Source organism: Atractosteus spatula, chromosome 3, assembly GCF_055471065.1.
Source record: "Atractosteus spatula isolate fAtrSpa1 chromosome 3, fAtrSpa1.hap1, whole genome shotgun sequence".
Taxonomy (NCBI): domain Eukaryota; kingdom Metazoa; phylum Chordata; class Actinopteri; order Semionotiformes; family Lepisosteidae; genus Atractosteus; species Atractosteus spatula.
In genome coordinates this window covers 6444555-6465784 of record NC_142708.1, presented here as the reverse complement: position 1 = coordinate 6465784, position 21230 = coordinate 6444555, and the positions used below count along the sequence as shown (strand labels likewise).

Below are 21230 nucleotides of genomic sequence, written 5' to 3'. Positions count from 1 at the left end.
ATGTTCAGCCAATAACTTTGACTTCTTCCTAAGCTCGAGGGCAAAGGTGACTTTTGTTGTTCCAAAGCGACGCATTCTCTAACTGAAATCGGAGCAGGCGTTTTTTTCTCACATGCGTTTTGAAGTAACTGGTAACCATACAGTCGTCAGGCCTGCACTGATGCCAGTATTAGGCAGTTCTTTCATGCTCTGTTGCAAAAGAGTAAAAAGAATTTTAAATTTACAGATGGTAGAAATAGTTTTCTGTTTTCGTGCTTTCTCTCAACAATAACTACTGTCAAAGCTTCACTCCTCAGGCGGTAAAGAAGACACGGCAGTATTGTTTGTGCACTGTTACAGTCTCGATACTGGCCATACACAAGGGGGTCGTCTGGCTTGACACACTGTTATTAACAAGCTGCTCTGTTTTAAGACAGCCACAAGGGGCAGATTTATTTTTTGCACACCACCTATTCCATATACAACAATGAAACTCCCATGTTTACTTTGGTGTTAATGCCACACCAATAGTTAACGTTAATGTATTCCGTTCCACGCTGCCAGCAGGGTTGCCAGTTTCAATAAAGGCGGCTTACCAACAGCCTTGTACCAGCAGAGGAGGAAGCAGAGCTGACCTCCGAGGCGTGCACTGCTGAGCAATCATACTTAACCACTGTGCGTCTACAGCAGAGTCCACACCACACAGGGGCCTGACACTCAGGCACACACCTGCTGGCCACAGTCCTGCCAGAGGCGCGCCACTCCTCCGCCACTCACGCGGCATGAGGAGACCCTGTTCCACTCTCCCGCAGCAATCTGTGTAAAGAGGCTCTCCTGTTCTCAGGCGTCGTCGCACCTCTACGCAGTGTCCGCTCGTGGCCTCTCGTATGCGCTTCCCTGCTGAATGTCATGCCAACTGGGTGAACTGGAGCTCCTTTCCTGACTGAGCCTCACTAACACAATGCTTTATTCACTCCAATACAGGTGTGAGCATGGAGCAGTGGAATCTCTGGATTCCAGACTGTGTGAGTCTCCAGGTCATCACTTGTAAAGGAGAATTTCTTCTCCGCCGACATACTGTGCCTGGAGGTTTTGCAAAGGAAGGCAAATACATGGAGCTTTTCTACAGCCGCGCGAGACTCTCCCCAGAAGCACACGCGTCCAGGCCCACGTGACCGCAGAAATATTCTCTGCCCTGCTCGACACGTACGAGGGCTCTGATCCACACTGAAGGGGGAGCGCAGGCCGTTCTCTGGGGGGCTCGGTGAGAAGTTGTTACAGTATCAGCGGTTGTCACCTCCACAGAGGAGTTTTAACTCTAAGGCTTCACACCTCTTTGAAGACCTAACCAAAGAGAACTGTAAACCATACTCTCAATGAGGCCTTACACATACACTCTACACTTTCAACATATTGAAACAGCCCTTGATTTACATTCTACACTTTTAACCACTTATTATATCATTTTGTTTACCTACTTAATTGCTGCCCCACGTCGTCTATAAGATGTAAGCGAACCGGGCGGTCCTTTTATTTCGTTTTTACTTCCTGCATGTAACACCATGCACTTATCTCCATTAAACATCATCTGTCGGGTGTTTGCCCAGTCTTGAATTTGATCTGAATCTCTCTGGATTTCACTTGCTGTTTCGACCATATTTGCTGATCCCCCTAATTCCGTATCGTCTGCAAACTGAACTCGTTGACTCACTGTACTGGCATCCCTGTACAGATCCCTGCAGTACTCCGCTAATTACATCACCCAAATGATACTTTTTGCTAAATTTGCGAACTTACGCCAAATCACTTTTGTATGATTTTGTTTTAATTTGGGGTATTTGGTGGGTATCCTTGAGGCAGAGGGGAGGGGGGTCACATACATACTGAAGCAATACTTGGGCTCTTTCTGTTGGGGTTTAGGCATGTGATAGGGGCTCCTGTCTCAGCACTGAGGCTCAGGCGCTGAAGGGAGAATGAGCCAGTGTCACACTGGTAAACAGCAAAGCTACGAGTTTAATAAGACCAGTCAGATCACCTCAGCCTGAAGAGCTTTAAAGGGAACGTACTGTACCAGTGTATTTCTGGAGGTTTTCAGAAAATTAATGCACCTATACAACATAAAAAGCTGGTGTCAGTTTGATTGATTAATCATTCATGACTGACTGGGATATACTTGAGTAAATACTAGAGCTACTAGAATGTGACTCTCAAGGTACACCCCCTGTAGACCAAACCTATTGGCGAGAAATCTCCAAATCAGAATAAGGAATCCACTCGTGCCCTATCTGTCCAACGTCACTGTACCTGCTACAAAACCAGTTTATTTTCAAGATAAAAACTTTTGAGTTGTAAGTATAAAAAGTTTTCTTGGATGTGCACTGTATATGTACAGTTTAGGTTCTTCATCTCTTCTCCTGAAACGCCCCCCCCTCTGCCTTCCTAGAACAGTCTCTTGCAAAATGGCACAACGCCCCCCGTTTCCTTGTCAGGTTTCTGGGGGGCTCTGTTACTGGTTATTGAATGACATGTGCCGAGGAGGGAGAGAGGCAGGGCCGCCTGCAGCCATGTCACACCTGCCTGAAATCGTGGCGCTCTTATCTGGGGAATGTCTTTTTTTTCAAAGCCCCACGATCCAGCTCTCCTTAAGCGACAGGTGCCAGCAGTGCTGTCCCGACATGTTCCACCTTGTTCTGACTTCCTCGTAGCAACGTGACAAGGATTGTAAGACCTGTGTGACACCACACATTAACAAAACAAACTCTTTTTTCTTGTCTTTGCCTTTTTAGGTGCTGATAACTTGAGCTGTTCCACCTACAAGCGCGCCAGTGGCTGCAAGAGCAGCGTCTGGCTCCTATTCCTCGGCACAGACCCAGGCTACCAAACGTCTGACCCCTGACTTCAGAAAGTAACTGTAAGAGGTAGAAATCTAGCGACAGGCACAGGCACACAAAAGAGCAGAAGAGAATAAGAAGGTTACAACTAAGAGGAAGCAATTCGACCCATCAAAACCCATGTAGGAGGCAGTAGATAATTGATCAGATCCCACCCAGTTGTTTCTTGAAAGAAACCAGTGTATCGGCTTCAACAACACGGCTGGGTAACTCGATCCACACCCCCACCACCCTTTGGGTAAAGAAGAGCTCCCTGTGGTTGGTTTTAAATGCTGGTTCCCATCTCCCTGGTCATTCAGAACAGGTCCCCCGGGGTGACCCCACCAGGGTCCTGGAGGGTTTCAGACACCCGGGTCGCAGTAGCAGTACCCTGGCGGGCGGTGCGCCACTCGGCGGCGAGTTACTCACTCATGTCGTAGAACTGCTGCCAGAACGCCTCCATCCAGCGCTGCGTCTCCTCCCGGCTGTCGGCCAGCAGCGTGTGGGTCACCTCCTCCCTGCCGTACTGGTTGCTGATGGAGATGCTCTGTGCTTTGCTCTTGGGATCCTTCTCCGTGGCACGGATCCGCGTCTCCTGGGACACACACACACACACACACACACACACACACACACACGCAGGTCAGTGCGAGAATGACAAGACAAGGCATGATGTACAGGTAGGGGAAAGACAAAATCTCTCCTCGGACCCCCCGCCCGGCCTTGCTTCCTGTCCCACTCTGTGTGGGTAACTCACTCGCACCTTGTATCCTGCACATGTTTAGTGAATTTCCCAGCAGTGAAAACAATGACTGCTGAAAAGGCACGGGGACAAACATTGATGCCATCATGCATTACGTTTCCTCTCTCTCTTCACACTACCTCTAGATTTCACTGTTCAAATCCATAAAGCCATAAAGCAGCTATACTGGAATTAAGCCTCCGTGATACAATTAAAAAAAAAAGCTTAAATATTTCCTTAATCACATCTTCCTTAAGAAAGCTCTCTTCTTTTGCTCTTAATAAAGGCGGGTGTGGAGATTACACATTGCTCGCTTACAGAGATATTGAGTCTGGAGACGAGCCCACTGCCCAACACAGAAAACATTAACAATGCATCGTGTAAGGATGGCACTGGGAAGATTAATTATGTGTATTGGCATCAAAAAGACTGGTATCTAGATTACAATCAGGGAAAGAGAGATGAAGCTGTTAGTCACTGTCTTTGTTTCTTTGCCAAGGCGGAAAAAAAAGTTAAATGCAGTTACTCTTGTTGTTTTTATGTAAAACAGCACAGGGTAATCTTAGAAATTGGAGGAAATATTTGTTTTCATTGTGAATATTAACATTTATTACGAATTAAACTCATCTCGAAATAACACAGCGCAATGTCTACAGGGCCCCCTGGTGGACACATGGAACTACAGCTGCCAAAACCTCACTGTGGAGACCAGGCTACACAGTGTGAAGCAGGAATGAAGTTGTTTCAGATTCTATCAGTATTCCAGTGAAAACCACAGGAATTGCACCATGAAGAAACCAGGCACACCCTGCCTACAGGCAGAAACACTTCATTTTCATTTTTTCTGCAAGTTGCAAAGCCTAGAGGAAAAAGATGAGGCTTTATTATTTATAGGTACACCTTTGTGTGGTTTTACAAAGGAAGTCAAATAACACTGAGGAGAAAAGAATGCCGAATGCCAGAGAAATGCTTATCATAAAAAAATAATTGAAAATTATGAATGTTAAACATTATGATACATCTAATCCAAGAGGTCCTCTTAAAAATGAGAAAACCACTTATCTACCTTTATGACTCTATTCAGAACAGGCAAAAAACAAAATGTATTTTCAAAGATAATTAAAATGATCTATCATATTCATAGCTAATGTTGACGCCTCTTTCTGCTATATTAAACACAGCTAAGTGACTGTTCCCTGTATGAAGCTATTGGATTAGTTAGGTCAGTTGGTTAGAGCGTGGTGCTAATAACACCAAGGTCGCGGGTTCGATCCCTGTACGGGCCAGGTAAACTCCTTCTCTCGGGTGGTGCGGTGGCTCTGTGGCTAAGGATCTGCATCTGTGGTTGGAAGGTTGCCGGTTCGTATACCGCGGCCGGCAGAGGAATCCTGCGCTCTGACCCCAAGCTTCTCTCCCTGTCTGTGTGTCTCATGGAGAGCCAGTTGGGGTATGCAAAAAGACAAATTCCTAATGCAAGAAATTGTATATGGCCAATCAAGTGATCTTATCTTATCTTCTCTAGTGTAATACAGTCAGGGCGAGATAAGTGTACAGTCCTCACAGCCCTCAAGCACACGCTGGACAAACGCACAGTGCTTGATCCACCCACCCACACCCTGGTACGCCTTGCAGAATTGGTCCTCACACTGAACGCATTGTCTTTCAATAACCTCTCTTACCAACAGGTCAGTGGAGTTGCCACGGGCACCAGAATGGGACCCAGCAATGCCAATATTTTTGTCGGCTGGGTAAAAGAACGCTTCTTCGCTTCCTACACTGGCTATGTCCCTGACCTCTACAAACGATATATTGATGACTGCGTCGGTGCCGCCACATGCTCCAACGATCAGCTTGAGTGCTTCCTGCACCATTTCACCAACTTCCACCCGTCCCTCAAATATACGGTTAACATATCTTCCACTACTCTTCTGTTTCTAGACATCAACTTCTCCATCAACCACCCCCAACTGTCCACTTCAGTTTATTAAAAACCCACGGATTCACACAGCTACCTCCTGTACAGCTCATTTCACCCCAACCACACTAAAAACTCTCTTCCTTTTTCACAGTTCCTTAGGCTACGACGATTATGCAGCGACGACATCGACTTCGAGAACCAAGCCCTCGAAATGTACTCCTTTTTCATCAACAGAGGATACCCCAGCAGTGTGATTGACAGGGCCCTTGCCCGAGCCAAAAACACCCCCCGGACCATCAACCCGATCAGGAACTCCCGCCGTAACAACCGCATTCCTTTGGTGCTCCCCTACCACCCTAACACACTTCCTATCCCCAGGACCATTAACCACAACTTTTCCATCCTACAGGATGATTCCTCCATTGGGGCCGTCTTTTCTGATCGCCCTATCATCTCATATCGCCGACCACCTAATCTGCGTAACCTCCTTGTTCACAGCTCCCTTGACCGCCCTCAACAACCATCCACACCTGGCACTTTCCCTTGCAACAGAGCTCGCTGTATTACCTGCAAGTACACATCCACCACCACACTCATTCAAGGCCCCTCAGGACAATTCCGGATCACCCAGACAGCATCTTGTACCTCCAGCAACCTTATTTACTGTATCTCTTGCAGTAAATGCCCAGCCATCTACATTGGAGAAACAGGAAGGAGACTCGGAGACCGCTCCAGAGAACACGTCAGGGCTGTGAAGATTAAAGATCTCTCCAAGCCCTTTGTTTCTCATTTCACCTCTGACGGCCACGACCACTCTAATCTCTCCGTCTGTGTTCTCAAAGACAGTTTTCCGAACTCATACATCAGAAAGACCACCGAAACCAAAATTATTCTGCAGCTAGGATCACACATTCTCCCTTCTCTTAATGACAGACTACTGTTCTTTAAATTTTCTCCATTCATTGGAAGATTCATTTCACACCTCTCTGCACCCATTCTGACTTCACACCTCTTGATTGGCCTCTCTTTCTGTCCCCTGCTCCCGCCTCTCACTCCTCCTCCCTCCCAACCTTTGTTCTCCCGCTACTTTACCTTTGCTTACTGCCCTGTCTCTCTCACACCTGAAGAAGGCTCCACGGCCGAAACGTTGTGTTCTCTTTCTTCTTTTTTCAGCATGGAATAAACCTGTTACTTGTTCCTTTCCAGCCTACGCATGCTGACGCAGCTACCCAGCTGAACTACTAAGTGTACAGTATATGTACTGGTGCATATCTAGGAATATTGTGTTTTTTATGTGTATTTATGTTATGTTGAGTATTGTTTTTGTGTGATGATGTCAAGAACAAATTTCCAAAAAGTTATATCATATCTCTTGAGCTACATTAACATTAACATTTCTGTTTGATGTAATATACCCTGGTGCCACAAGAGGACAGCACATCATTTAGAATGATTTAAAAAAAAGTTATTTAGCCTCTTGGAAACCGGTCTCTTGACACCGGTTCAACGGTGTTGTCTTGTTAGTACAAATGCAAAAATACCGAATGAATTCCCCTGCAAGAAAAAAAGCATCAGTATGTCAGATAGAGACCTGCCTCTCAAAAGTAAATGCATTAAAAATAGGTTCTATATATAGCGCTTTGAGTGGAGTGTCCAGAAAACTGCCAGTGACCACAGTTTTACCACAGTGAACTGTGGAGAAAAAGTGAGTCCATACAACTCACAATCCTTACCAGCACTGCAGGGATGCTGTACAGGAGACACTTAAGTTTTTCTGACAATTTAAAAAAGGGGTTATTCACCAAGCAAACTCGAGATTAAAATGACAATTCCTAAATTCCAGATCCAGTCTCGAAAGGCCTGTGGGTCGTTTCCTCCCCGGTGCTCACCTTGTTGATGGCGATGGTGAAGGCTGGCTCCACCTTGGCCTCCACATCCTCCTGCCGGTGGTAACAGGAGAGGTTTGTCCCTCTCAGGACACCATAGATCTTTGTCCAGCTCGGGTGATCGCCCCCGAGCTGCTGTGAGACACAGGGAAGGAGACAGAGAGGACAGGGAAGAGAAAGAGATGCAGGAAGAGCAGTTAAAGAGAGCTACTGTAATTTACACACACCTCTCTGAAAACAAGCGCATTCGACTTCCACTGATACAAGAGTACATCAAAAGTGAAGCAACAAAACCACCACTTACATGTATACAGAGGAGTCAGTTTTAGCATAATTATAGTTAAACTAGTGAAATACTTATCTGGTGCATGTGTCTGTTCTCTGCTGATCATTCTGAAGATCACCTGAGTTATTATTCAAGCAGAAACTGATAAGGCTATTCACTCTTAAACTGTGAATCGTCACTCTCTACCTTGGCTTTGGAGCTACAGCTAGAGAGAACCGGTCCTCTTCCCAAGTACAGATCCCTGGTCCCCGCCTGACCGAGCTCACACTCACCTTGACTCTCAGACAGCCGCTCATCATCTGCTGGGTCATACAGAGGGGCTGTGCAGCCAGGCGGCAGCACGCGCTGCCGTAGAGAGGCAGCCAGTAGGAGCACTCTTCTGCAACGGCACAGAGACTGGGGGTCATTCCCGTTCTGGACTGAACACTGTTAACCCAGAGCGCTGAGCAGTGTTCTCGCGTGAACGCTGTTAACCCAGAGCGCTGAGCAGTAATCTCACGTGAACACTGTTAACCCAGGGCGCTGAGCAGTGATCTCGCGTGAACACTGTTAACCCAGAGCGCTGAGCAGTAATCTCGCGTGAACACTGTTAGCCCAGAGCGCTGAGCAGTGATCTCGCTTGAACGCTGTTAACCCAGAGCGCTGAGTAGTGATCTCGCGTGAACACTGTTAACCCAGAGCGCTGAGCAGTGATCTCGCGTGAACACTGTTAGCCCAGAGCGCTGAGCAGTGATTTCGCGTGAACACTGTTAGCCCAGAGCGCTGAGCAGTGATCTCGCGTGAACACTGTTAGCCCAGAGCGCTGAGCAGTGATCTCGCGTGAACACTGTTAACCCAGAGCGCTGAGCAGTGTTCTTGCGTGAACACTGTTAGCCCCGAGCGCTGAGCAGTGATCTCGCGTGAACACTGTTAGCCCAGAGCGCTGAGCAGTGATCTCGCGTGAACACTGTTAGCCCAGAGCGCTGAGCAGTGATCTCGCGTGAACACTGTTAACCCAGAGCGCTGAGCAGTGATCTCGCGTGAACACTGTTAACCCAGAGCGCTGAGCAGTGATCTCGCGTGAACACTGTTAACCCAGAGCGCTGAGCAGTGATCTCGCGTGAACACTGTTAACCCAGAGCGCTGAGCAGTGATCTCGCGTGAACACTGTTAGCCCAGAGCGCTGAGCAGTGTTCTCGCGTGAACACTGTTAACCCAGAGCGCTGAGCAGTGATCTCGCGTGAACACTGTTAACCCAGAGCGCTGAGCAGTGATCTCGCGTGAACACTGTTAACCCAGAGCGCTGAGCAGTGATCTCGCGTGAACACTGTTAGCCCCGAGCGCTGAGCAGTGATCTCGCGTGAACACTGTTAACCCAGAGCGCTGAGCAGTGTTCTCGCGTGAACACTGTTAACCCAGAGCGCTGAGCAGTGATCTCGCGTGAACGCTGTTAGCCCAGAGCGCTGAGCAGTGATCTCGCGTGAACGCTGTTAACCCAGAGCGCTGAGCAGTGCAGTGATCTCGCGTGAACGCTGTTAACCCAGAGCGCTGAGCAGTGTTCTCGCGTGAACGCTGTTAACCCAGAGCGCTGAGCAGTGATCTCGCGTGAACACTGTTAACCCAGAGCGCTGAGCAGTGTTCTCGCGTGAACACTGTTAACCCAGAGCGCTGAGCAGTGTTCTCGCGTGAACACTGTTAACCCAGAGCGCTGAGCAGTGATCTCGCGTGAACACTGTTAGCCCAGAGCGCTGAGCAGTGATCTCGCGTGAACACTGTTAACCCAGAGCGCTGAGCAGTGATCTCGCGTGAACACTGTTAACCCAGAGCGCTGAGCAGTGATCTCGCGTGAACACTGTTAACCCAGAGCGCTGAGCAGTGTTCTCGCGTGAACACTGTTAACCCAGAGCGCTGAGCAGTGTTCTCGCGTGAACACTGTTAACCCAGAGCGCTGAGCAGTGATCTCGCGTGAACACTGTTAACCCAGAGCGCTGAGCAGTGATCTCGCGTGAATGTCCTGTTAGCCCAGAGTACTGAGCAATGTTTTCTAGTGAATGTCCCGTTAGCCCAGAGAACTGGGCAATGTTTTCTATTTAACATTCTGGTATCTCAGTGTGCTACATAATGTTAAATAAAATTCTGTGGAGCTGCCTTGTTACTCCTGTCCATAAGTAACAGAAATGACCTATGCTTGCATAAAGCAGAAGCACATGAGGATCTTTGCTACAGCAGTGCAGAGGCCCCGTTGCCCCAAGGAAGCCCACCGTTGCCAGAGATGGAGAAGTCATGGGTGCGAAAGCTGTCCTGCACGTGTTCCAGCGTCAGAGTGGTGTGCGCCAGGAGGTGATACTTCGGACCCCTGAGAACAAAACCACACACAATGGCCAAACAAGTGAGATTAGGAGGTCAGGTCGGAGGGCAAGACCAGATCGGGGACATCTGGGTTGGGGAAGGGAGGTTATGAGGTAGATCAGTGGGTAGAAGCTGGCGTGAAGGCGCACGTCTCGGTCAGTCCTATTGTGGCGGAGTGTGAGTGTAGGGGACAGCTTGTCAAACTGGATGTGACCACATGTCAGTCAGGTGGACAGTGCCCGACGTACAACGTGCGGCTGTGTGGACGGAGGGCTCCAGGGTACTCACGGGACCGTGGGCGAAGGCAGCAGCATGGGGCTGCTCCCCCCGTTGCTGACGGGGCTGCCGCCCCCCGGCTCCAGCGCGGCTCGGACCTTCTTCCCCGAGGAGCGCCCAAGCGAGCTGCTCAGCTTGCTGGCGAGTTTCCGGGGCGCGCTGCCCACAGAGAAGTCCTCCTCCATGCAGCAGCTGTACAGCTCCACGCGCAGCTGGAACCCGGGGCTGGCGTCAGCACTGCAGGGACACAGCGGCGCAGTGAGCGCTGCTGCCTGACACTGGGGTACATGCACAGAGACACTGGAGACGGGCTGGCACGGCCACTGACAAGAGCGTAGCGCAGTTCAAGGGGCCACGCGCACAGCCGGCAGGGGTTAGGACAGGGGCGATGGAGTGAGACAGAAGGGAGACTCACAAAACAATGGTGTTGTCGAAGCAGATGTCGGTGAGCGTCCTGTCCACCATCACCATGTCTGTGTCGAAGATCTCTCCTCCCAGCTGCAGCAGGCAGAACACAGCACAGCGGTGCAGCTCTGAGAGACAGCGAGAGTGAGAGAGTGAGAGAGGGTGAGGGTCAGAGAGAGTGAGAGAGGGTCAGAGGGCTAGAGACAGCAAGAGAGGGACAGAGAATGAGAGAGTGAGAGTGAGAGAGGGACAGAGTGAGAAAGAGTGAGAGTGTGCTGGCGAGGAAGAGAGTGCATGGGTGATAGTGAGACTGAGGGAGTGATGGTGAAAGGCACAGTGATGGCGAGAGTGAGAGGAAGGAGGAGAGTGACAGAGAGAGTGTGAGAGAGTTATTAGAGCTGCAGCCAAGTTAAGTGAGCTCCTACCACAGCCCAAAGAACAGAAAGTCAGCGTCCTGAATAATAACCTTTTATTGTGAATGTAAATGTCTTGTTAATTGTTACTGCTTTGGCAAAAACTACAATCCATCGGTCATGCCAGTTCAGCTCTTTGGATTTGAAGAGTGAGAGAGAAACCGTGGGCGAGTTAGTATTTGACCTGGCAGCGAAGGCAGGCGGTGATTTCTGCACCACGAGAAGCCAGCTCTGCAGTATCGCTCTCCCACATCGTTCTGCCTCCGAAGATGTGAAAGTGTAGCTCAACCCCCTGTGACTCTGACCCTGCTGGAGTCCGAGTCTGGGGGCAGATTCGCAATGAGATTTTTTTTCAGAAAAACTCATTGTCGCCTTTCATTGTGGGTCTTAATAGTACCTTAGCCAAAAGTAAAAAGTTCACAAATAGATTATAGCACTTATGGATTTACATATTTATGGCAAAGAATTAATTGCAGCCACCAAAATTCCAACTCCTTATTTCTGGCAGGCCTGAAACATTCGGCGCACTGATCTTTAATCCCGACTGCTTGGATTTCGTTCAGTCATGACAAGACTAGACTTTTACTTGACTAGACTTTTTCCATTTTGTCAGCGTGCAGATCAACAGCTGGACTTCAAATGAGGCATTACTCTGTAAAGATCAGCCCCTTTCTTATTTCACTTGGCTAATAAGGTTCAGGAGACATGATACCTTACTGTTTGTAAATTTCTGTGGTTGCAGTCATAGGACGGACTACACGAATTTGGACAACGTACTTCCAGAACCTTATTGGACTTTTATTGGTGAAGTCTGAGAGCAATGCGTGTGGGAGGTCAGAGAGTCCGGAGAGAGCCGGCGAGTTGCAGTGAGTTGTCTCAGTGCCCACTGTGCCAAGGAGTCAGGTACCTGCACCAGCACAGTGGCTTCCAACGATCAACAAGAATGGCTTTGCAAAGTGGCTTGAGAGCCAACCTTCCAAATGGGCTCTCAAGAGCTTCAGGAAAACCTGAACGGACGAGCAAGAACTCGGTAAAAAAAGACACCCTCTGGAAGGTTAAAAGGTCATCACTGAATCAGAAAGCTGGTAGGCTGAGCCACAGAGTCCTGTTGGAAAATCTGACTGGCAGCCGAAGCAGAGAGGCTACAGGAAGGAATGGATGGCTGTGTGCCAAGGAATTAACAAGGACTCAATTCTAAATAAGCTACAATCTGTCATTTCATTCGTTAGACAGTGTACTGCCTTTGAGGGATTTTTGGCAGTTGATTCTAGATGAAATCAACTTTCTTCACAATGGGAACAGAAAAAGAGGGTATTACACTAAAGAGGGTTTCACATAAAGGAAAGAAAGATGTTTTTGTGATACTTCACATGCAGGACTTTCAAAAGCAATTTCAAAATGAAAGACCAGAATCAGGGATCACTGTGAAGTCTGCGATTTCAGAACGAAAGCCTTGAATTCACCCACATGACTGCAGCAGCCCTACAACAACACATTGTGTGCAATCGGAACATAAAAAGGATGTGGAACACACTGGAAGTACCGGAAAAGGGCTCCCAAGAAGAATCCCTGGAGAACACCAAATCTGAAGAATTTCAGGAAAGTATTTAGTCTTCTGCTTCAGCTATTTGCAGATCTCAGAATGACAAAACTTAACTTTCAGCAACAGTACATCAAATGAAGAAAATGCCCAGGGCCACAATCCTACGGTGTATTGCTCTCCCAATACAAACCTGCAACCTATAACCTCTTTGGCAAGATTGGCAAGAGCTCAAGTGCCTCCTTTCAGGGGGCAATGGGGTCGAGGGGTAAGGGTCATGTAAGGGGCTGGGAACACTGGTTTCTGGGTCTGGGCTCCTGACCGCGTGCTTCACGCAGGCTCTGCAGCAGACAGCGGTGCGGGAGGTTGATATTGATAACGGAGGCAATACCAGCAGCCCGTGCAGACATTCCTCCTTTCACGCAGGAAGCGCTAGCCTGCCACAGAACCCTCTCCCACTCCCTACCGATGCACTGGCACTGCCGTGAGCTCAGAGTCTCAACAACTACCTCATAAACCGCAGAAGACAGCTCAGGAGGAGTCTCCCCCGTCACTGGCACGCATATGCATGGAGCACAGCTGCTGACGAGCATGCAACCGGCTGACAGCAGCTTAGTGTGTTTATTTCCACGCCTGACTAACTGAAAAGGACAAACGCATGATTCCTCATCAGATAAAACCCTAACTAACATGTCTAGTGGTTAAATTAAACATCGATACTTTATGGACAGATGGCACATCTTGGCTGAAGTCTCCCAGAAAGCAGTGGAGAATGAGCGGCTGCCCTTTATCAATCGACCAATTAGACTTCATTCAAAAAGCATTCGTTACGTACTTTGAGGTTAACTATTTATTAGCTGAGCTTGCCTTCATGAAGCGCTTTGACACAATGCTTGCAAACAAGAAACGGACCATGAGCTGCCCCCGCCAGCAACTGACTGCTCTCTGTGAAGCCAAGGGGCTCAGACAGCAGGGCTGCACAGCTCTGACCTCCAGGCCTGCTCTGATTCTATCCACTTAGTGCTGTTTCCACGGCTCACAGGGTACTCTGCTAGTTAACTGAAGACTCCAAGAAGCAGATGTAGTTCAGTTAATACTTTTGTTGACACTGTTTACATTTTGCATATGTCCTGTTAACTGTGTGATCTGCATCAATGCTGCATGTCACTCAGTCATCCCTGTTCTTTGTTCAAGACAATATTTTCTTAACGATCCAGTAGTTTCACTGCACAGGGAGGTATGTCTGAGCAATCCTACTGCAAACTACTCAATCAGAAGATTGAGAACAGGAGCTGTGATTTTCCCCGTCAGCAGCTGTAGATCTACAACTGACATGTAGCCTGCAGCCCATGGGAGGCTGATATCCCTGTTGTCAGAACCTGCAGCCCCAGCACCCCTGAGCCCCAGAACTTGAGAGCCCAAGAACCCCAGTGCCCCAAAGATCTAAAAACCCAGCACCTTAGAGCTCCACTCACCTCCTTTGTTCTTGAAATATTCCGTGTCTTTCCACATCAGCGGGATGCGCAGATCTGAAAAGGGAATGACAGTGTCACAAAACTGTCCACACTCTGTGGCAAACACACCCCGCCTGAGGGTCTCTCTGCATCAAGGCACCGACTAGCTAGACCCTGGCTGGCTCAAGACGTCCCATAACTGCTGCACGCCGAGTCAGCTTTACAGGCAACACAAGACACTCTGCCATTTATTTACTGCTCTTAAGTGTTTAATGAAGCGCTAAAAGGCTCAAGCTCAAACGTGTTTGAGCAACGGCTTTCCTGAGCATCATCTTTCCGGTGGATCCAGTATTTGTGAACTGCTTTCAGCACTCTTCTGGAAGAGGAAACACGGACTAGAGGAACGTTTCAGGAGAAATCAGAAACAAACAAACCCCCGTTTTCTTTTCCACGATAAAAAAAAAAAGGTAGCGAGCTCAGCGCAGTTGGCAAACCTTTCGAGATCTGGCCCTTCGGCTCACTTCAGAGACAGGACAGGGCCGCCCACACAGACTCGCCCCCTCACACCCAGACACAAAGACTGGAGTGCAGGCCTGTACTACGGCGCCACCTGCAGATGGGAGTGTGGCGCACGGCCCAGCAGGGAGAAACGAAGGATGGTCTGTGTGCCTGTATGCCACTCTGGGCTCGCAGCTCGCTGACACAGACGCGCCCAGCTGCTCTTACTGCTGTTCCGTCTCCAGCAGCTACAGCGAGGTGCCTTACCCCCTGGAGCCTGGCCTAATGGAGCAGAGAGCAACTGCATCCATCTCTAATTCACCCCGGAGTGCACGTGCAGGAGAGCGGGGCTGTCTGTCAGCTCAGCGGGGGTCTGTCCCCTGGCTGTGATCCCGCGGAAAGCAGTGGGGGGAGGCTTACTGCAGCCTGCCAAACAGAAAGCATTACTGTCCCCCCCACTGCCACTGAGCAGTTAATTATAATCTGTTAACGACCCGATTCACTAACCCGCCCCCCCAGGGGGAACCCGCAGGGGTCATCACCGAAATCTCTTCTGTCACTGTCACTGCCCCACACCCCATCCCGGCGGCACGAGTCGAGACAAATTCATTACAGCCTATTAATGTGTTAAGACGCGCAGGAGTCCAACAACAGTGACAGCTGTTCGGTGCGTCAGACTGGGGGTTGCTGTGCACGCTGTCCACACTCGGCAAATAACACGCACTACAACAACGGGCCTGAGTCGCTGACGGGCTCTGAAAAGGGCTCTCGGGATGCTTGGCCCCTGAAGAAATGTTTGGAGAATCTGGCAGTTCTGCTGAGGTGTGGGAGAGGAGCTGCAGCAGTGCGTGAGCTGCGAAGCATCGTGCAGAACTCAACTCCACGGGGGAAAAGTCGAAAAAACAAAGAAAAACAGTGTTTTCGGCTCTGCATCCGCTTCAGATGTGAGGAGGAACAGAAGAATGACGATGTGAGAATGGGCACTCCTACTGGGGGGGGAAAAAGCCGAAACGTTGCGTTTTTATTTCTTATTGTTCTTCCATCGCGAAGTGAGCCTCTTCGTTTTTCCTGCTGCCCTCCCCCTGCTCCACAGAAAGAGGCAGCGCAGGCAAACCACTGCCTGTTTCTCTTGCGTCAGTGTGGAACTCCCTGCTGATGCCTGGTGACCCTGTGCTGCGGCGTGCCCGTTTAAAAGAGAGCGCAGTCCCAGCCGCGCAGAGACGGGACAGTAAGGGCAGTTCGGGCGCGGTGATCGCTGGCTGGGCGGGGTGAGGGGTGAGAACTGAGGGTGAGGGGCCACCCTGCCCCGTCAGTGTGATGCAGGTAGCGTCCGCGCGGCTCAGGTCTGGGCAGAGCCAGCCAGCGGAGCCGGCGGTGAGCTCGGCGTGCTTACCTGAGATCGCCACCTTGGCCTTGCAGGGGAGCCGGTCGTCCATGGGCCCAGCGTCTGAGGACCTGCAAAAGCACACGGGAGCCCTCAGCGACGGAGCCCGCTCTCCGCTCGGCCCCACGCTTGGTGGGTTCAGGGGAAATACACCCGGACCTCTTTAACACGTGTACCCTTTTCCGAAAACGCGATACTATGAAGCATTTGCATTGTTATCCACACTTCGAATAGCGAAAGGCAGCTTCGAAACCACACAGAAGCGATACAGAGAAAATGTTCGAAATCGCAGCCAAATATATAGAGTGAAAGAGGAAAGCGACTCGTTTCATATCGAGTGTTTGCATCCCATTCCACTAACTAGTGCGGGGGAGAGCTCACACAGCCAGCAGAGTGGACCCGAAAGGTGTTAGGACAATGAAAATTGTGCGTGTGTGTGTGTAATTACACAAAAAGCAATCGAAGTGATTACTGTACAGTACAGCACTGGACTTACTGTAGGTATGATTAATGAGGTCTAACTAGGTAGGCAGTTTTTTAATTACTAAAAACACATACCACAGCATAAACTTTAGTTACTATTCTTTTTTCTTTTGTTATTTTTGACTGAAAAAAGTAAAAGTAGGGGTGACATTTTTGTGCTCTGGAATGGATCGTAATTTTTCCCCATAAGAAACAGTGGAAACGGGCTGATCTTTTCACGAATTTTCACTATACGATTTGCGTTCGTATAAAGAGGTACAGGTACAGCCATAGGAGCTGCGGTCAGGCGGTCCTGCCCTATGAGTGCCGCAACTGCACACCGCAGGCATTCTTCCAAACGCCACAAACCCCAGACCAGGCTGCTGCGTCAAATGACAATCCCGAAGATCACAGTTCCCTGAGACACAGGCAGGAGGAAAGACAAACTCTCTCAGGCTCAGAGTCTGGTCATGTAGACAGAGGACACCTCCAGCTCTGACACTAACGCAGCTCCCTGTTCCAGGCTGAGGAGGACCCCTTGTGACTGATCACAGCCACCTCCTTCTGAGAAATACCCAATGTGAGGTGTTGGGATGACGGACGTGCAGTGGATTAGAAACTGTGGGCGCCCCCCCGGCCGTGCCCCCTGACCTGCGGGCTACTCTCTGCATGACCTGCGCCTCCTTCATCCTCTGCAGCTCGGACATGTAGGCCATGATGCGAGTGTTGCAGGTCAGGAGGCTCTTGGCGGCCTCCAGCGCCTGGTCCCTCCGAGAGCAGGCAGCCAGGAGCTTGCAGGCCCCGTCCCGCATGCGGATCTCGTAGTCGATCTTCTTCTGGATGTCGCTGTCCTGAGGGGAGAAGGGGGGGGGGACAGAGAGCGACACGTCAGGAACTCGGAAACTCAGACACTCCTGGTCACACAGGGAGCGGCAGTGAGGAGTCCGGGCCAGGAGAACACATACCGCAAAAAAAAACAACACAATTTCATCATGTGCCAAAACAAACAGGTGATTTCTGTACAGCTGCGTCCCGCAGTCTGTTCCTTCTCCAATCCGTGGTACCAGGGTGGGATTTTCCTTGCCTGCTGCTCTGACAATCAGGGCGTGAGGCAGCAGACGCCAAACTCATGGCACGACTGTACCTCGTACTGCAGACCCAGTGATCTCATACTCCAGTCCACCAGATACAAACACCACCTGACTGTGTTCGTACTGCACATTTAGACATGGACAGTGCACAAGCAGACCTGTCAGCACTCATTTGCAGTGTAGAACTGTAATGTAATGAAAGTTATATTAGTGGGCTTTATCACTGGATTAAATTATTTTGTGATGTTGCCTGAAGCAACAATGAAAAGTGTAATTGGACCCCTCCCAAAGAAAAACAGCAGAAACAACTGACCAGCTCTGGTCCAAACCAGTCACACCACACCTGTACAGAGCTGCTCAGCAGAGCTAAGAAAGAGAAGACTGAATTATTCTGTGCATTATTTTGTATTCTTATACTGCATGAATTTCCTTTTATTTTGTGCACTGTTAGTGTATTACAAATAAATGTACTAAAATACTTGTTTTGCAAGAATTTGCATGAATCCTAGAACCTATCCCGCCATTTTACATTTGTCCTTAGTTCTTATGGTGCAAATCAATTCAATATCCCTTGATTCTCTATACTTTGCCCATTTCTAGAGAGCATTCCCAATGTATACCAGGGTTCGACTGTATATTGAGTGAAAGCTTTATTGTAGCCAGTTTTCAATAGTAGTAAATCAACCACAAGGCCTATAAAAAATTAGGCAAAGAGGTCTGATTGCATTACAATATCAAGCTGGGAGCATTGAGCTTTTAGACACGTGTTTTCACCCTTTTACACTACTGACGTGACCACTGGAGTCACATTCTAAGTCTCCATTATTTTCATCTATTAACATCATCAACACACCCCCACAATACAGCAAAACAGCCAAAAGACGAGCAGACTGTGTTCACACTATGTATTTATTAAAAGTTCCAAATCTCAAAAAAAAAAAGCGAACACTTTCAAACTCTTCCACTTGCAATAACAGCCCGTGTCTACAAGTCTGAAGTCTACACTGTCAGTACGGTTCAGAACGCTGGGTGTACCACTGACCGCCCTCTTGATTTAATACTTCATAAAATGCCTTAACTAAGAAACGACTGTACCAGACTGTAAGGTCGCCGTAATGTCAGTGTTAGCATCCTGTCATAATGCCTATCAATATTGTTCAATATTCGTTCCTTCATTTCGGATTTGTTTAACTGACTCCCTTGCTTTTGTGGAAAAATTCTGGCCCCACTTCAATTTTAAAGTGCAATTCCAACTGGAGACACGGCACATTTTTACACTTCAGCTTCTGTCACAGCTGAACAGTCCTCATAGTTATAATGATTTGACTACAAGCCAAACAGACTATGAAGGCTGTGAGGGCGATCAGTGTACCGCTGTGAGTGCACTAATGGACAGAACACAGATGTTTTAAGACAAATACACAGCCACATCAGACATTACTGGAAGTAAAGGAACTACTGACTTGCTGGAAATATAACATCAGTCATGAAATTGCACTGGGCCATCTCTCTCTCAGCACTGGCACAGACTCTGCAAGCAGCTGGGTGACCTCTGGAAATTGGCATCTTCAATGCAATCAATAGCATGCCACTAACAATAGCCAATATGTCCAAACCAATGTGTGGTTTGAGTTCATCCTGGAGATTTCCAACTGCACCAAGATGTGGGCAAAGCCAAAGAGCATTCACTATTGCAAAGATTTACTTGCCTCTAGACCCAAGACCAGCGATCAGATCTCCTCCCCTCTTTTACTGCACATCCTGACAGGGGCTCATTTATGGACCCTCTCTCTCCTCTGCGAAGGACTCCAGACCACTTACAGCACAGCAGTCAGTCCTATTGGTCACTGACTGCCAAAGGTCAGCGGTCAGCGGTCAGTGGTCAGCGGTCAGCGGTCAGAGGCCCAGCCAGCGCCAGTGCATGGACCCCAATAGGGCTCCTTAATGAAATGACACAGCAGCAGGAGTCTTGTCACAGGGGAAAGAGCTGCTGAAATGTAGGTCGTTAATTAGTTACCTGCTAGGAGACCTCAGCGCTGCACAGGAGAAAATGAGAAAATGCCCTCAACTGGTTTTACAGAAGACAGAGCTGAGTGCCCAATCCTGAGGGCTGCAATCCCACAGGTTTTTTTTAAAAGAAGCAAAATACCAACCCTTCCCTCTTCAGCTTTTACCGGTTCAGGAAATGATTTCCTCTGCCTACACACCACATCACATGCTGGAGTGCATGATGTCATGAAGGAACAAAGAATAAACGACTTTTCACACTTCCTCGGCTGTTGAAAATTTGCTGCACTAATTCTAATTCCAAACTGAATTACCACAAGATTACATTTCCCCAGTTTTCCGGGATTCTGTCCTGGATATGAAAGTGCAGGACAATCACACCCAGCACACTGTTGCTCAGATTCTGTATGAGTGTCTAAACAGCATTCGGCCTGACAACAGAGCATCAGCCTGTATAAACGTCAAGGTCTGTCTCTTGGCATGGCCCTCACCACTGGCTACGATCGCACAGGATGGGCCTGACTACAGCCTCCACGACCAGGACTGCGTGACTTCACCCCCCGGATCACAGCTGCGCCCTTGCCCCGCATCCCTGTAATACATAATACCCACCCAGCCAAGGAAACCGCTGGGCACAGAGTGCACTTTCTGCACATACGTTATCAGCAAAAAGAAAAGAAGGAAATGTTACCTATAAGACGTGCTACCATGTAAATGGTTCTCAGGCAAGCCCATCAAGAAGCGTTACACCACCTCAAGGCCTGTACACACCGTACGTACAGGTTGCAGACTTTGAAACGCGCTGTGCTCGCCGTGGCTCTCCAGGAGCCTCACAGCGAGGGCGGAGAAGTCCAAGTTCTCCCACTCCTCCCTGGGTTTGCAGAGGCCTTTCCAGCACTGCGCCGTGGGCACCTCCCGTCACCATGGCAACGTGCCCCCACCTCACTGCCGCGCGTTCCAGCTCATTAGCCTCCACCCTGGACTCCCATTACAGAGCCCCGCCATACTCCAGTCGGCACCTTCGGAGCAGGGAAAACACACCGGCTGGATACTGCCAAGTACGAATCGCGGCAGACACGGAACTCGCCCGTGTCTGTCCTGACGGCCCTGACGTGGCAGGGCCTGACGTGGACGCTCAAGGGGAAGATGCAGGGTGCTTCCTCCCTTCCAGGGGGCTCGGGTCTCACTACCGTCTTCCTTTTTAAGAGCTCTCTGCTCCACTGTGTGCGTGAGTGCGTGTAATAAGAACCACAGGTCATTGCAAGCAGCCAATTCTATTGAGAATGACTGTTCTCAATGTGACTTAAAGGTCATATTTATTAAATCTTTTTCAGCCAGGTTGAGTATACAGTACGCTTTGTCAAGCCCAGAGTGGCAACATAGAAATGTGAAATATTGGTGCAAATTTGATCGCAAAAGGTTTTTTTTTCTAAAAGGTGAAAGTATGTGCCACACGTTGGTCGCACCACCATTTGCCAAATGATTTCATGAATACTGTACATAAAACCAACCTACTACACACTATAAGAAGACTATAGGTGTAGCAATATCATTACACAGCTGGCCAGACAAGACTGCGAGCCAGGAATTAGATAATTGAATAAAGCACTTTAAAAATAGGTTAGCCCAGTTAAAAATACTCTGTTACAGCCCCTGTCCCCACAGGAGCAGCAGTAATTGACTTGCACTCA

At 49.0% G+C, this 21230-nt stretch overlaps 1 protein-coding gene across 4 annotated transcripts in view; it reads right to left on the bottom strand.

Annotated features, from left to right (window-relative positions):
• Positions 1 to 21230, bottom strand: part of rtkna (rhotekin a) — a 74655-nt gene that overhangs the window by 22567 nt on the left and 30858 nt on the right. For 2 of the 4 annotated variants that reach the window (XM_088911995.1, XM_088911999.1), the window contains exons 2-10: positions 17093 to 17292; positions 15989 to 16050; positions 14119 to 14172; positions 10701 to 10818; positions 10298 to 10522; positions 9922 to 10016; positions 7954 to 8060; positions 7399 to 7530; positions 3279 to 3444 (exon numbers count right to left, since the gene is read on the bottom strand). In XM_088911995.1, the coding sequence (XP_088768121.1) occupies positions 3279 to 3444; positions 7399 to 7530; positions 7954 to 8060; positions 9922 to 10016; positions 10298 to 10522; positions 10701 to 10818; positions 14119 to 14172; positions 15989 to 16050; positions 17093 to 17292 (1159 nt within the window). The remainder of the gene's footprint in view (positions 1 to 3278; positions 3445 to 7398; positions 7531 to 7953; positions 8061 to 9921; positions 10017 to 10297; positions 10523 to 10700; positions 10819 to 14118; positions 14173 to 15988; positions 16051 to 17092; positions 17293 to 21230) is intronic. The other 2 variants (XM_088911997.1, XM_088911996.1) reach the window with 2 other exon arrangements.